Below are 14,528 nucleotides of genomic sequence, written 5' to 3' on the forward strand. Positions count from 1 at the left end.
TTATCTTCAGGTATCATATATAAAACTGTATCTTTGCCTTAACCCTTCCTTAGTTTTACAGCACAAATGTGCACAAATGCCCACAGTCACTGGTGAGCATGTATTTTCTATATGGAACTCAAACATGCACTGGTTCGGTGTGTACACAGTAGATTGCCAGCACAAAAGGGTCTTTTGTGCTGTCCTCTTCAATGCATTTGGTTTACTGCACAATTATGCACATGAAACGGTGAAGCACAGTTGTTGGGCAGCACAAAAGTGCAATCTGATATTCCTGTGAGGGACTGTTGGTGCAGTGCACAACACAACACAGCTGTGCTTCTTTGAGGTGTTTACCAAATAACCCAAAGAAAGACTTCAGCATAAAAGGGTTAATGTTAATGTGGTACATGTACATTGGCACAAGGAAATATGTATCCTATAGAAAGTACAATAGAAAGTAGGTTTGCGGTAGCACCATGGACGTATCTCTTTTGTGAGTATTTGCGGTTCTGAAAAGAACCAGTGGTACTCGACGTTTCGAGCAGTATGCTCTGCTCGTCATCAGGAGAATGCCGGATACTGACTGGGAGTGGAGCTTAAGTAGTCTGGTGGAGGATTCTAGAGACAGGGGATTAGTCCGATGATGCGTGGAGGCGGGAACTCTGGAGAAGGGATTAGGCTGGCTCGGTGATGCGTGGCGGTAAACTTACTCAGGTGTGGCAGTACTGTTGGGGGTGTGGATTGGTAAACATGGGTGCTAAGGGTATAGAGGACCCATAGGCAGACTAAAGGAAGAACTGGGGCAGGGTGCCAAGGGGTATAGATGACCCATAAGGCGAGAAATATGTATCCCTCACAATTATGCCAAAGAAATCACTTTAAAAATTAGTAACTCAAGTAATCTCATCTACATGTACTTCTCATGTGCACATGCACATATAAGATGTTTTGTTCTGATTTTTGTCACTACATATTTTTTCTGGGCCGTCTCAGGCTTCAACTGTTTTTTTACTAGCTGACTTCGAAGCTGTAAGCGCAGTAATCAGTCTAATAGTGCCACAAAACATCAAATAAGATGAAAGAGAGCCAAAATTACAGTACTCCAATGTAATTTAAACACGTCAGGCCCACAATCGGGGATTGGTTTTGGGAACGAAGCCTGAGACAGAGACGAAGTTGAGTATTGGAAAACGGCCCTGGAAACTCACTGAGTAATGTCTTGACAAGCATCGAGAAATATACAGCCGGTTTGCGCCCATGATAACAAACGAGTGTAAGGCAACTAGCTGCTGTACGTCGAGTGGCCGCTGAAGGATGTTTCACATTTGGATAAAATACCTTCGTCAGGTTCTATATGGAAACATTTCAGGTTAAAATGATTTATTAGCATAAAAACTGTCAGGAGAATGAATGAGTGATTTCGGAGATATATATACATGTGTAGCTCATTAAAGTGAGTCTAAAAAATGAACTCTTGTTAAATAAGAAGACCTTGAACAAATGAAACATGTATGTATTTTAGTTTCTTAGAGATTTCACTTTGAATAATTGCTGCTTAAATAACAAAACAAAAAGGCAGCGTTTTTGAAAAAGGTTTGGCTAAAAATATCAAATTTTCCAACAAACATGTACCCAAGGCCAAGGCTGAAATGTGTGAAAGCATACATGTAAATGACCATAACAGAAGAGCCCTATGTCACACAAAATGGAACCTTTACAGATGCATGATTAGCTGAAGTTTATAAATGGCAGGCATGTTTCAAAAGGAAGGGCCATTTGATTTTTTTAGAGGTGTCTGTATGTTTTCAAGTGTTGATACATGTACAGCAGAGTACCTTGACTTCTGTATCAGTAAGGAAGGAGCCCAAAATTGGCAGGACCTTTTGCATGAAGTTGGTGAGTGACTCCTGAAATATAAAAGTTATGAAATGATCAGTTTGAATGGAGAAACAAAAACGAATTGACATCAAAGTTAGACTAGAGCCAACAAATCAGAACATCGTATTTTAGTGAATGTAATTAATTCCCCTCCTTCAACAGTTCCTATACCTTGTTGTTTCCTCTTCCTATCCTTTAACTTGCATTAAGTTCCCTACTACCCTACATTTCCTGGTCACCTCTGTCACTGAAGTCCCTGTGTATAATTGCCAATATTACGTAGTAAAGGTGAATTAAAAGCAGCCCAAGGCTGAAGGCATTCAAGTTTACAACAGGAAGATTTTATAAAAAAAAGTTCAGTATAAAGTTGATACATGAAAATCACATTTAAAAAATACAGGCTACCGGTATGATCGCAAAATAAAAAAAAAGATTACAATGTAAAAATGTAAAAAGTGAACTACACGTAGGTTTATACCACATACTCAGTAAATACAAGGGAAAATGAAAGGAGAAACAATAAGTAAAATGAACACATATATTTTCAGGGGCTTAATTAATACATAAAAAGGCAGGTCTGATCTCATATTGGCTCATCAGGCCGACGTTTATCTCCAGTTTTTTTGTCTCAAAACAACTGAGAATATTTCTATTTCCCCTAGTAATTTTACAAATCTCATGAAAATGAAACATTGATGGATTTATATTCATGAATACTAAGGATTTCCATAAATGCTGTGTTGATTTTCTTCAATATGTACCTGTATTGCATCATCCTGTCGTCTGGAGATCTTTGGAATACATGGAAGTAGATTGATGACATAGGGGCGACATTTCTGTGGTCGAATAAGATGTGCTAAGGATGCAAATCGCCACAAGGCAGCACGAAGGCAACGGGATGGCCCATTCTATATGAATCACATCAAACTATCAATACACATCTTGTAAAAACTGTACATTTCAAAAGTGCTTTAAGGTTTTTTTCCATCATTTGCAGTCATCCAAATATAAACTGGTAAAATGTTTGTTGAAAAACATACTTAACATACTGTACACATGCTCAAATTATTGATTGGCAATTTAGATCGCAAAATTAATATTTTTAGCCTAAAGAATAATATGTGAGACTGCCAGGGACAAATTCCTTGTGGAATAAAACCATTCACAACTGATTAATGATTAAGCTCTCAAGATGTACACAAGTGGAAGAACAAAATACAACATGCCGTAGTTTTATGCCGTAACTAATGCTTGAATGTTTGATTTACCTTTTTGATTTCTTTGTACAGCTCCAATTGCACACGCCCTAAGTTACCATCCATGGATACCTGATGGAAGTACAAAAATAATTACGACAACCAGTACATGTGACGGTTGATATTTTGCATGACGAAAACCAAGTTTTGCTATTACAGTGTTCACCATATTTTACTACGGATTGCTAAAATCTTAAGAGCTGTTACAAAGTTCTTGTTACCTTAATACACTTGTTCAAACACTCATCAGCCTTCAATCTAACATCAGAATCTTCATCATCACAGGCAGCAAAAAACAGCTCCATGGCAATACCCAAAAACTTTGGAAAATCAGCCACAGCTCTGCTGGTGGAAAGTGTCACAACAAAGAAATCTCCTTTAATGTATGTACACATGTACGGTACCTATACGTTTTCAGTGCGTGGGCATGCATCAAATGTTTAATCTTCACTTATTATTTCTGGTACATGTACATGTAAAGGATTCCTCTAAAGTACTCTTCACTGTTGCAAGCATGAAGAAACCTACATATACACAGAGGAAACAATGAGAAGCAGTCACAATTTTAGAGTTTCAGAAACCCCCCGAGGAATTTTTTGGGTAAAACTCACGGATTCAGGAAGGCACTAAAGACCAAATCATACGACCAAAGCCAAGAATCAAACCCAGACTGTAGAGGTTGCAGGAAAGGAAAGACGCACAAGGCCAACTTGACTCCAAATGCACACATGTGCTTTTGCTACATGTAAATGTACAGTAATTGAGGAATCCAGGAAGCATGTACATTATTTGTGACCTGTCACAACAAAATGAGAGTAAAGTCGCATTGCATTCTTTCCCATTTTCAGGGTTCAAAGTCATATTGAAGTCAAGTGGAGGTAAATTTTGGGGTTTTGTAATATTTGGAAAAAGAAACCCGTCTCCTACAGTATTTAATTCCAACATGTCCAAATATTTTGCAGAATCACATATTTAAAAACCTTAAAAACCTTAACCTTGATTTACTTCTACGAAAAAGTTAAGTTCATTAAAAACCTATAAATTTCAAGAAATCCACTGACTAGCCTTAGAAGCCGTATGCAGGTGTGGCATCATAATAATAAAGAACACTCATAGAGCACATCATTAATACTAATAAAGAACACTCCTAGAGCACCTCATATCTGCAATCGCACTTCAGGGCACTAGGTCCATGGAAGTACGGTAGCAGAGTTCATAAAGGTAAAAGTTCAATCAAATGCTAAATGAAACAAATACGATTTACCAGTATGATTTGATTACATCACTGTTCAATACACACAAATCTGGTTTTCATCTTCGACATACGGTGTACATGTATTATCAAGATTTCACCAACCTGAATGATGAAGAGCAAATTCCATCAGCAATGGTAGAACAGTGAGATATTCTTTCTTTCTTATTGAGAGTGCCATCTTTTTTCCTGTAAAGTGAAATGATGCCAAATAAATTTTTTTGCAGACATCAAGATACAATGTGAACTTGTTGCTCATTTTAGCAGTTCACATGGTTGAGGGGCAAGTTCACTCATACTAACATTATGATAGGAGAGTGTCCTCAAAAATAGAGCAAGGACTCTGTAGCCCAGGTCCAGTGATGGAAATAAGAATATAAAATTTATTAGCAAATTTGCTGATCATACTGTCATTTGATTAGCACTATGATGAAATTGACGAGCCCCCCCAAAATTGGCCTAATTCAGTAACATTACATGTGTACCATGGTACGTGTATACAGTTTTAATATGCACTGATGAGTATATGGTACCGGTACATGTACACGTACCTGTATACCAAGGCTAAACAACACACAGGTATGGTATAGCATGGTTGTTTATCTGGCCAAAATTGGGTGGAGAAACAAATTTTTACACAATCAATGGGAGAATTAAAAAAAAATGCCGTCAGAGAGCATGGACAGAGTTTGATGAAGTTGTCCCTTTTAGGCTGGAATGACTTTTATCTTTGCAACAAATAGGGCCAAGATTGTACATGTACGGTATTATAAATTTTAAGAGTAATTCCGATTTAATATCACTCTGTGACACTGAGGTATAGGAAATTGAATACTCATGCCTTTGTTGGTGCTCGGTATGATCTCATGACATCAAATTAAATGCTTGCGCAGTTGCTTGCATTACGCTGTGTGCCCTCAATTATGTGCAGTCATTGCCCTTAATGAGCTCTTTTTTCTGGAGTTACTTTGGGAATAAATAGCCCGGTTGTTTAGAAGATCTTGTGTTTTGTTTGAATTATTTTTATTATGGCTTTTGTACAAAAGCATATTTTATTGGATTTCACTATCACTTCCTGTGATGAAATGGTTCCTAATGCACCAAGCTTTCAAGCAGTAGTGAATATTTTGTTGGCCAGTCTTAGCAGGCCTTGCGCTAACTTTTTTTCCTGGCTAGCCCATTGGGCTAGTTGAATGGATATTTTACAAGCCCATTTAGAGTTTTCCTGACCTGTATATTACAAAAATGTTAAAACCCCAAAGTTTTTTATCAGCTTACCAATACAGAATTTGACATTTCGGAAAATAAAAGGCAGATGGTATAAATAAATAAAGAGGCATGTACATGTATGTTAGTTAAAAGTCACATGAGTCACTGGTCACAGAGCCGGGATCAAAACCATCTCTTTGCTCCGTCTTTCCTCTTATTTGGAATGCTTACGTTTGGCAAAAATTGCCACTTTTGAATGATCCCGTTCAAAATCGAAAAAGAGGAATACTAATGCTCCACTCAGCAGAGCTAGGGCGAGTCGGTAAGGAGTGAGTCGGCCAGGGCCCATGGTAGACCCGTAAACAGGGCCCGACGAATATTCCTCCGTTGTATATTGGACCCTTTTCCGATTTATAGGAATTTCTTTCGAAAAAGTAATCCGGGACATCCGGGGGGATAACTAAACATCCGCTTGATTTTATGAGCTGAAATATGTATATATAATAATATGTAAATATGTATGTTCCCTACTTACGGTGTAAACCATCCGCTAGGTTGTTGATTGTAGAAAACTCCCCTTTTCCTCATTTGAGGAAAAAATGTTGCCTTTTTTGCCATTTTCTCACTCCGGACGAAGTTTGCCGCACTTGCACAAAACTGACGGCTTTTTCGTCAATTTTGTGTCACATTACAGAGAGCGAGCTGCGCTACCAATGATTTGCCGCAAGCAGTGTGCGACTGGACAGGGAACCAGCCAAGGGTGTTGTGTATTAGATGCGACACAAAACAGCCGTAATTTTCTACTTGTAGGCCTACTTAGATCAACAGGTACTCTCGCAGATCTGAACGAGATTCATAGGTGCTGAAGTCTGGGTGCAAACTAGACAGGCTCTCGTGTAGGGTACCATTACTTACCCATACAAAGGAGTCTGTATAATGTACAAGTCAGGCCAACGTTCGTACGGAGTGGGAAAACGGCAAAACAAGAATACATTTTTTCTCCAAACGAGGAAGAGGCAATAAGCAACCTAGCGGATGGTTTACCTACACCGTAAGTAGTGAACATACCGGTGCAATTTCAGCTCATAAAATCAAGTGGATGTTGAGTTATGCCCCCAGATATCCAGGACACATTTTTCGAAAGAAATCCATATGAATCGGAACAGGGCCCAGTATAAGATGGAGGAGTATTCGTCGGGCTCTGTTTACGGGTCTAGGCCATGTACGTAGGCCTATACCTAGGCCCACCCAGGGGCGATAAAGGTTAGCATGGTAAGGCTGAATTACCGACATAAACACCCACCGTAGGCCACTTTCGTCGCTGGTGCCTCCTTGCTGATGTGTTTTCAACGCATCGAAGGCCCTTGCCAGCTTATCAACATTTGCCATTACACAATGTAATACGAATCTAATAGTAATAAGTTGTCCCAAACACAAACGCCATCGGAGGATCAGCCATGATGGAACTGGAAATTGGAATGCGCCACCACAAGTTCAGTCAAGTCAGCACGATGGAGTTCTATATGTAAATGTCGTGCATAACTTAACCGTATTCGAAGTATGGTGTACTGTTTACGACACACGTTTCTCTCTCTCTCCAGCCTCCCTCCAGGCGACGCAACTATGTTTGTACGCACACGACGCGTCGCGTCGTGCAATGGTGCAACGCGACGGGCGATGGAAGTGGCGAAATTTATATGGTGTTCTATAGCCGTGAAAATTGCGTCGCGTCGTCCCGTCGCGTTGTGGCGTCGCCTCTAGAAACATTACTTTTATGCTGTGTTTAATACTTTGTGTCGTGCCGTCTTGCCGTCGCGTCGTGCCGTCGTGGCGTCTCGCCATCGTGTTGATGATGTCGCGTCGTGCCGTTCCGTCTAGTGCCGTCGCGACGCGTCGTATCGTGCCGTTGGATGTCGCGTCGTGTCGTCGTAGATTGCGTTGGGAGATGTTAATTATAACAGGTTTCGCCCTTACCCAACGTATATATTAATAAAAAAATATCTTGAAAATAGTTCGCGGTACCCGCTACTTCACCTGACTCGGACCGGCCAACCGACCTCGGCAAGCTCGGTGGTCGAGTCTGCACTAATAAGCAGGAGGTCGTGGGTTCGAGTCCTACCCAAGTAAGCTTGTGACTTTTTTTTTTTAGCAAGCTCTTGGACAAGCCCTAAGCATACAGTGTTTATTAACCCTAACAGTCCTCAATCCTTCACCTGTTGGAGGACTGAGGACTGTTAGGGTTAATACATACGTTGGGTAAGGGCAAAACCCGTTATATAAATTAATTTTTATTAGTTTTGAGTGGGTTATCTAATAAGAAAATGGTCTGTTAAGTCGAGAAATGGTACTCTTGCATTAGAATGTTTTTCTCCACAATCAAGTTTGACTAAATGCGCACCATACAGCATCACATTACCTTCCTCAAACGCAGCGCACCGCCATTGTACGGCCGAACATTTTGTACACACGCAATGGGCGATAACCTGTTCAGTCTTTATAATGGAGATGAATGGTTGCACTACATCAAATACGCGCGCCCATAGAAAACAGTGCAAAATCAAACCGAAATAGCGCCGCGTGATTTTCACTGGAAATTCAAGACTACGGCCTGAAGATCGTTTCCATTTTATGGGGGTTATAGCCACCTGATTTTTTTAATCACCTCTCCCCCATGATATCCCCAAAGAGCAGTAAAACTCTGCACTCTGAATGTAGCCGCCCACTTCCAAAATAGGTACGCAATTTGGGGCTTTTTGTGAAAGAAATACCCGAAGTGGAAACAATCAGTCCCAAATTCGGGATTTATAGAAATGATTCTATGATCCCTCCTGATTATGGCATGTCTTATTGTGAAAGCCCCGGGGATCATAAAATATTAATGAGCTCTCGCCCAGGAATCCAACGATTTGGTGGAATGCACCCAAAGGGCCTACAAGAGTTGATCACGAAAAATGAAAATTGAACTTAACTCTGTCTCTAATGGTGCCCCCTATTTCTACCAGTAATGAGGCGACGGCGACAGCACAAAGCGACGGCACGAGGCCAAGGGGCGACGTCACGACGCGACGGAGTGAAGGCCACGACACGACGGCACCACGCTACGTCACGACGGCACAACGCGACGGCACGACGTAATGCATTATACGCAGCATAAAGTAATGAGAGAGGAGGCGACGCCAAGACGCAACAGCACGACGCGACGACCAATTTTGTAGTTCCAAAAATAAAAGGGCTAGAGTGCAATACATTGTTTAAAACCAGAATTCATTAATGAAATTTACTACCTTATAACAACAATAATCGATTGAAAAGAGTAGTGAAAAGCCGTCTTAATTCTCAGTTTGATCTTAAACGGTCTGATTGTAATCACCTCAATTGCACTACATCATAGTGCATACATAATTTCAATTACATGTATTTTAAAGTTGTATGTGCTTATACTAAAATAAGCCGTGTTTTTAGCAATTTTTTGGTTATCCCTGGCTTCGTAATTTTAATAATGTGTATTTTTTGTTTCGTGTTTTTGTAATTTTTTTTGCAGAAGATATAAACTTAATTTTTTTAACCCATGAACAATGTTATCCCAAATCACTGAGACGAGACCGATAACTGTTAAGACATACCACGAGAAATCTCTTGCAAAGGACGAGTTGGAAAGATATACAACCTGTAAAAATCAGGATAAGAATATCTGAACTGTTCCATGCTGGGGGTGAACGACAGCATGCGGGGACAGTTACACTCGATAATTACATGTGAATAATATTGAAGATAACTTGATTCTTTTGTTCAATTAACTTGTCGCAAATGGAAAGTTACATGCCATTTTCCGAACAATGGGGTTCCCTGAAGAAAAAGAATGTTAAAGTATTGTTTGAAATCATTGTAAAGAGACGATTATATTCATACAATATATTACAACCCGGTAAAATTAATCTTTTTTAAAAATAGGTTGCGTATGTGTAGACAAATTCTTTACGTGTTTTAAATAAGCTAGGCTTGCGGTTGCACCATGTAAAAAAATTCTTATATGAGTTTGTGGTTCTGAAAAAAACCGGTGGTAATCTATAGAGACTCCATAATGACGGTAATCTATGGAGTCTCCATAATAACGGTGGTCTATGGAGGGGTGCAGGTATCTTCACTCTCATCCTTATAAATTTGGGAACCCATAATGACAGTAAACTACGGAGTCTCCACAATAACAGTAGTCTATGGAGTCTCCATAATAACGGTAATCTATGGGGTGATGTAGGTATATTCATTCTCATCCTTATAAATTTGGGAACCTTTAATAACGATAATGTATGGAGTCTTCCTAATGACAGTAATAATTTTTACCGCTAATGGGTCATTAGGGAGACATTTCCATAAGAACGACAGTCTATGGAGTCGCCATAATAACTGCAGGCAATGGAGTTGCAGTAATAACGGCAGTCTACTGCATGGGGATTTGCCCCAAAAGACAAAGTACCATTCGAGAAAAGTCCCTTTTTGACCTATCAGAAAATGATCAGTAGCCTTTAATACGTGTAAAACGCGTGTTTTGTATAACCCTTTTGGGCTAGATTACCATCTAATCATATTCTGCCCGACTCTGCATGTTAGGAATCAAAGAAATACAAGACATCAATGTGGGGAAATCAGAAGGGGTAAGAAGTATCATCCTGGTCGAAAGGTTAAATGTGACCCAATTTTTGGCATGCCGGATGAAAGACACCGTTACTACGAGGCTTGAAGCGAGGCAGTTGTGCCTCGTCCCCACTGTGTGTTGCATCTATATAACCACACACAAAGGTTTACTTGGGGCGTGAAACGTCCGGGTTGCGTCTATAGGGAAAAGACCCGTCAATCACTTTCTGCCTCACTCTGAACGATAGGAATCATACGAAATACAAGACCTGAATATGCAGAAGTGAGAAAAAGGGCACAGATTATCATCCAGATGAAAGGGTTAAATAAGCCCCACTTCTTTCCTAACCACGACCAAATACGTCGACCAAGGGCCCGTTTCTATGTGACCGCACATGTACAAATAGGCCCCAATTGGGTTAGGGTTAGGGTTAGGGGGTTAGGGTTAGGGGGTTAGGGTTGGGGGTTAGGGTTAGGGGTTAGGGTTAGGGTTAGGGTTAGGGTTAGGGTTAGGGTTAGGGTTAGGGTTAGAAGGGGTGTCCCCGTTCGGTGACCCTAAATAACTTTGGACTCCCGTAACTTTCGATCTTGAAACTTACAGGAAAGGTAGCACAACTCTTCATCCACCTTGTGTTAAAGTTCGAGAGTCATAGGTCAAAGGGTCATGGAGTTATAGCCTTTCTCCCGAGGGCACTGTTTTTTTTGGTGACCCCTTAAAAAATTACTGAAAATGACTCGCGATCCAGGTTTGGATGCATTTTGCATCCGAATCAAGCCACGGGCTATCTTTTGGGACCAAAAAAATTTCTTATGTTTTTCTTTATTTTTAAAAAGATTGACCGGAAGTGACGTCATAACTTTGGTGTTGTACGAGATACGAGGATGGAATCTGAGAGAAAGTTGTTTGCCTTGAGGTACTCTTTCGAGTGGTACCACTTTATATCCTGTAGGGTGTTCCCTTTAGGCTGGGTATAGAGTAGAGCCATAGGGTATGTGTATTAATGTATAGGGCCTTAGCGCCAGTTTTTCCAAGTATGAAGTTTGTACACAACTAATAGGGAAGACTTGAATCGGCTCTAACTGTTGAACCGCGACCCCAATGCAAACCAAATTCATACAAATGGAGGAGTGTCTGTTTGTGATCGTTTACAGAGACGTATGACGTCTATAGGGAAAAGACCCGTCAATCACTTTCTGCCTCACTCTGGACGATAGGAATCATACGAAATACAAGACCTGAATATGCAGAAGTGAGAAAAAGGGCACAGATTATCATCCGGATGAAAGGGTTAAATAAGCCCCACTTCTTTCCTAACCACGACCAAATACGTCGACCAAGGGCCCGTTTCTATGTGACCGCACATGTACAAATAGGCCCCAATTGGGTTAGGGTTAGAGGGTTAGGGTTAGGGGGTTAGGGTTAGGGGGTTAGGGTTAGGGTGTTAGGGTGTTAGGGTTAGGGTTAGGGTTAGGGTTAGAAGGGGTGTCCCCGTTCGGTGACCTTGAATAACTTTTGATTCCTATGACCTTTCACCTTGAAACTTACAGGAAAGATAGCACAACTCTTTATCCACCATGTGTTAAAGTTTGAGAGTCATAGGTCGAAGGGTCATGGAGTTATAGCCTTTCTCCCGAGGGCACTGTTTTTTTTGGTGACCCCTTGAAAAATTACTGAAAATGACTCGCGATCCAGGTTTGGATGCATTTTGCATCCAAATCAAGCCACGGGCTATCTTTTGGGACCAAAAAAATTTCTTATGTTTTTCTTTATTTTTAAAAAGATTGACCGGAAGTGACGTCATAACTTTGGTGTTGTACGAGATACGAGGCTGAAGTCTGAGAGAAAGTTGTTCGCCTTGAGATACTCTATCGAATGGTGCCACTTGATATCCTGTAGGGTTTTCCCTTTAGGCTGGGTATAGAGTGGAGGCATAGGGTATGTGTATTAATGCAAAGGGCCTTAGTGCCAGTTTTCCAAGTATAAAGTTTGTACACAACCAATGGGGAAGACTTAAATCGGCTGTAACTGTTGAACCGCGACCCCAATGCAAACCAAATTCAAACGAATGGAGGAGTGTCTGTTTGTGATCGTTTACAGAGACGGATGATGTCTATAGGGAAAAGACCCGTCAATCACTTTCTGTCTCACTCTGGACGATAGGAAACATGCAAAAGACAATACCTGAATATGCAGAAGTGAGAAAAAGGGCACGGATTATCCTCCAGATGAAAGGGTTAAAAAAGCCCCACTTCTTTTCTAACCACGACCCAATACGTCAACCAAGGGCCTGTTTCTATGGGACCGCGCATGTACAAATAGGCCCCCGGTAACGGTTAGGAGGTTAGGGTTAGGGTTAGAAGGGTTAGGGTTAGGGGGTTTGGGTTAGGGGGTTAGGGTTAGGGGGTTAGGGTTAGGGGCTTAGGGTTAGGGGGTTAGGGTTAGGGGGTTAGGGTTATGGTTAGGGGTTTAGGGTTAGGGTTAGGGGGTTAGGGTTAGGGGGATAGGGTTAGGGGGTTAGGGTTAGGGTTAGAGGGTTAGGGTTAGAGGGTTAGAGGGTAAGGGTTAGAGGGATAGGGTTAGAGGGTTAGAGGGTTAGGGTTAGAGGGTTAGGGGTTAGGGTTAGAAGGTTAGGGGTTAGGGTTAGAGGGTTAGGGGGTTAGGGTTAGGGTTAGGGTTAGGGTTAGGGTTAGGGTTAGGGTTAGGGTTAGGGTTAGGGTTAGAAGGGGTGTCCCCGTTCGGTGACCCTGAATAACTTTTGATTCCTGTAACCTTTGACCTTGAAACTTACAGGAAAGGTAGCACAACTCTTCATCCACCATGTGGTAAAGTTTGAGAGTCATAGGTCAAAGGGTCATGGAGTTATAGCCTTTCTCCCGAGGGCACTGTTTTTTTTGGTGACCCCTTGAAAAATTACTGAAAATGACTCGCGATCCAGGTTTGGATGCATTTTGCATCCGAATCAAGCCACGGGCTATCTTTTGGGACCAAAAAAATTTCTTATGTTTTTCTTTATTTTTAAAAAGATTGACCGGAAGTGACGTCATAACTTTGGTGTTGTACGAGATACGAGGATGGAATCTGAGAGAAAGTTGTTTGCCTTGAGGTACTCTTTCGAATGGTGCCACTTTATATCCTGTGGGGTGTTCCCTTTAGGCTGGGTATAGAGGAGAGCCATAGGGTATGTGTATTAATGCATAGGGCCTTAGCGCCAGTTTTTCCAAGTATGAAGTTTGTACACAACTTATAGGGAAGACTTGAATCGGCTATAACTGTTGAACTGCGACTCCAATGCGAACCAAATTTATACAAAAGGAAGAGTGTCTGCTTGTGGTCATTTGCGTAGAAGTATGGCGACTCAAGTATATCTGTTTAGTTGTTACAAGGGAGTTTCATGTGGCCAGTTTCCAGACGTGTACAAAACATATGGGTATGTACAAAAGTGTTAGGGTTAGAGGGGTTAGGGTTAGAGGGGTTAGGGTTAGAGGGGTTAGGGTTAGGGTTAGGGTTAGGGTTAGGGTTAGAAGGGGTGTCCCCGTTCGGGTTAGGGTTAGGGTTAGGGTTAGAAGGGGTGTCCCCGTTCGGTGACCCTGAATAACTTTTGAGTCCCGTAAGTTTGACCTCGAAACTTACAGGAAAAGTAATGCAACTTTTGATCCACCTTGTGTTTAAGTTTGAGGGTCATAGGTCAAAGGGTCATGGAGTTATAGCCTTTCTCCCGAGGGCACTGTTTTTTTTGGTGACCCCTTGAAAAATTACTGAAAATGACTCGCGATCCAGGTTTGGATGCATTTTGCATCCGAATCAAGCCACGGGCTATCTTTTGGGACCAAAAAAATTTCTTATGTTTTTCTTTATTTTTAAAAAGATTGACCGGAAGTGACGTCATAACTTTGGTGTTGTACGAGATACGAGGATTGAGTCTGAGAGAAAGTTGTTTGCCTTGAGGGACTCTTTCGAATGGTACCACTTTATATCCTGTAGGGTGTTCCCTTTAGGCTGGGTATAGAGTAAAGCCATAGGGTATGTGTATTAATGCATAGGGCCTTAGCGCCAGTTTTTCCAAGTATAAAGTTTGTACACAACTAATAGGGAAGACTTGAATCGGCTATAACTGTTGAACGGCGAACCCAATGGGTACCAAATTTATACGAATGGAGGAGTGTCTGCTTGTGATCATGTACATAGACGTATGACGTCTCAAGGTTATTTGTTGAATTGTTATAAGGGATTTTCAAGACGTCAATGTGGGGAAAACAGAAAGGGTAAGAAGTATAATCCTGGGCGAAGGGTTAAATATGACCAAATTTTGGGCTAACCA

At 41.2% G+C, this 14,528-nt stretch overlaps 1 protein-coding gene across 2 annotated transcripts in view; it reads right to left on the minus strand.

The window, feature by feature from the left end:
* Window positions 1–7,077, minus strand: part of LOC110973838 (huntingtin-like) — a 39,052-nt gene extending 31,975 nt beyond the window's left edge. Inside the window, exons 1-7 of one of the 2 annotated variants that reach the window (XM_022224982.2) lie at window positions 6,881–7,077; window positions 4,474–4,557; window positions 3,338–3,458; window positions 3,129–3,188; window positions 2,622–2,768; window positions 1,818–1,889; window positions 1,191–1,332 (exon numbers count right to left, since the gene is read on the minus strand). In XM_022224982.2, coding sequence (XP_022080674.2) covers window positions 1,191–1,332; window positions 1,818–1,889; window positions 2,622–2,768; window positions 3,129–3,188; window positions 3,338–3,458; window positions 4,474–4,557; window positions 6,881–6,966 — 712 coding nt within the window. In that variant the 5' untranslated portion in view covers window positions 6,967–7,077. Of the gene's footprint in view, window positions 1–1,190; window positions 1,333–1,817; window positions 1,890–2,621; window positions 2,769–3,128; window positions 3,189–3,337; window positions 3,462–4,473; window positions 4,558–6,880 lie in introns of both variants that reach the window. The other variant, XM_022224981.2, reaches the window with a different exon arrangement.
* Between the last annotated feature and the right edge of the window lie 7,451 nt (window positions 7,078–14,528).

This window comes from Acanthaster planci, linkage group LG13 (genome assembly GCF_054643075.1).
Source record: "Acanthaster planci isolate LZ-2023a linkage group LG13, COTS_SCS, whole genome shotgun sequence".
NCBI lineage: Eukaryota > Metazoa > Echinodermata > Asteroidea > Valvatida > Acanthasteridae > Acanthaster > Acanthaster planci.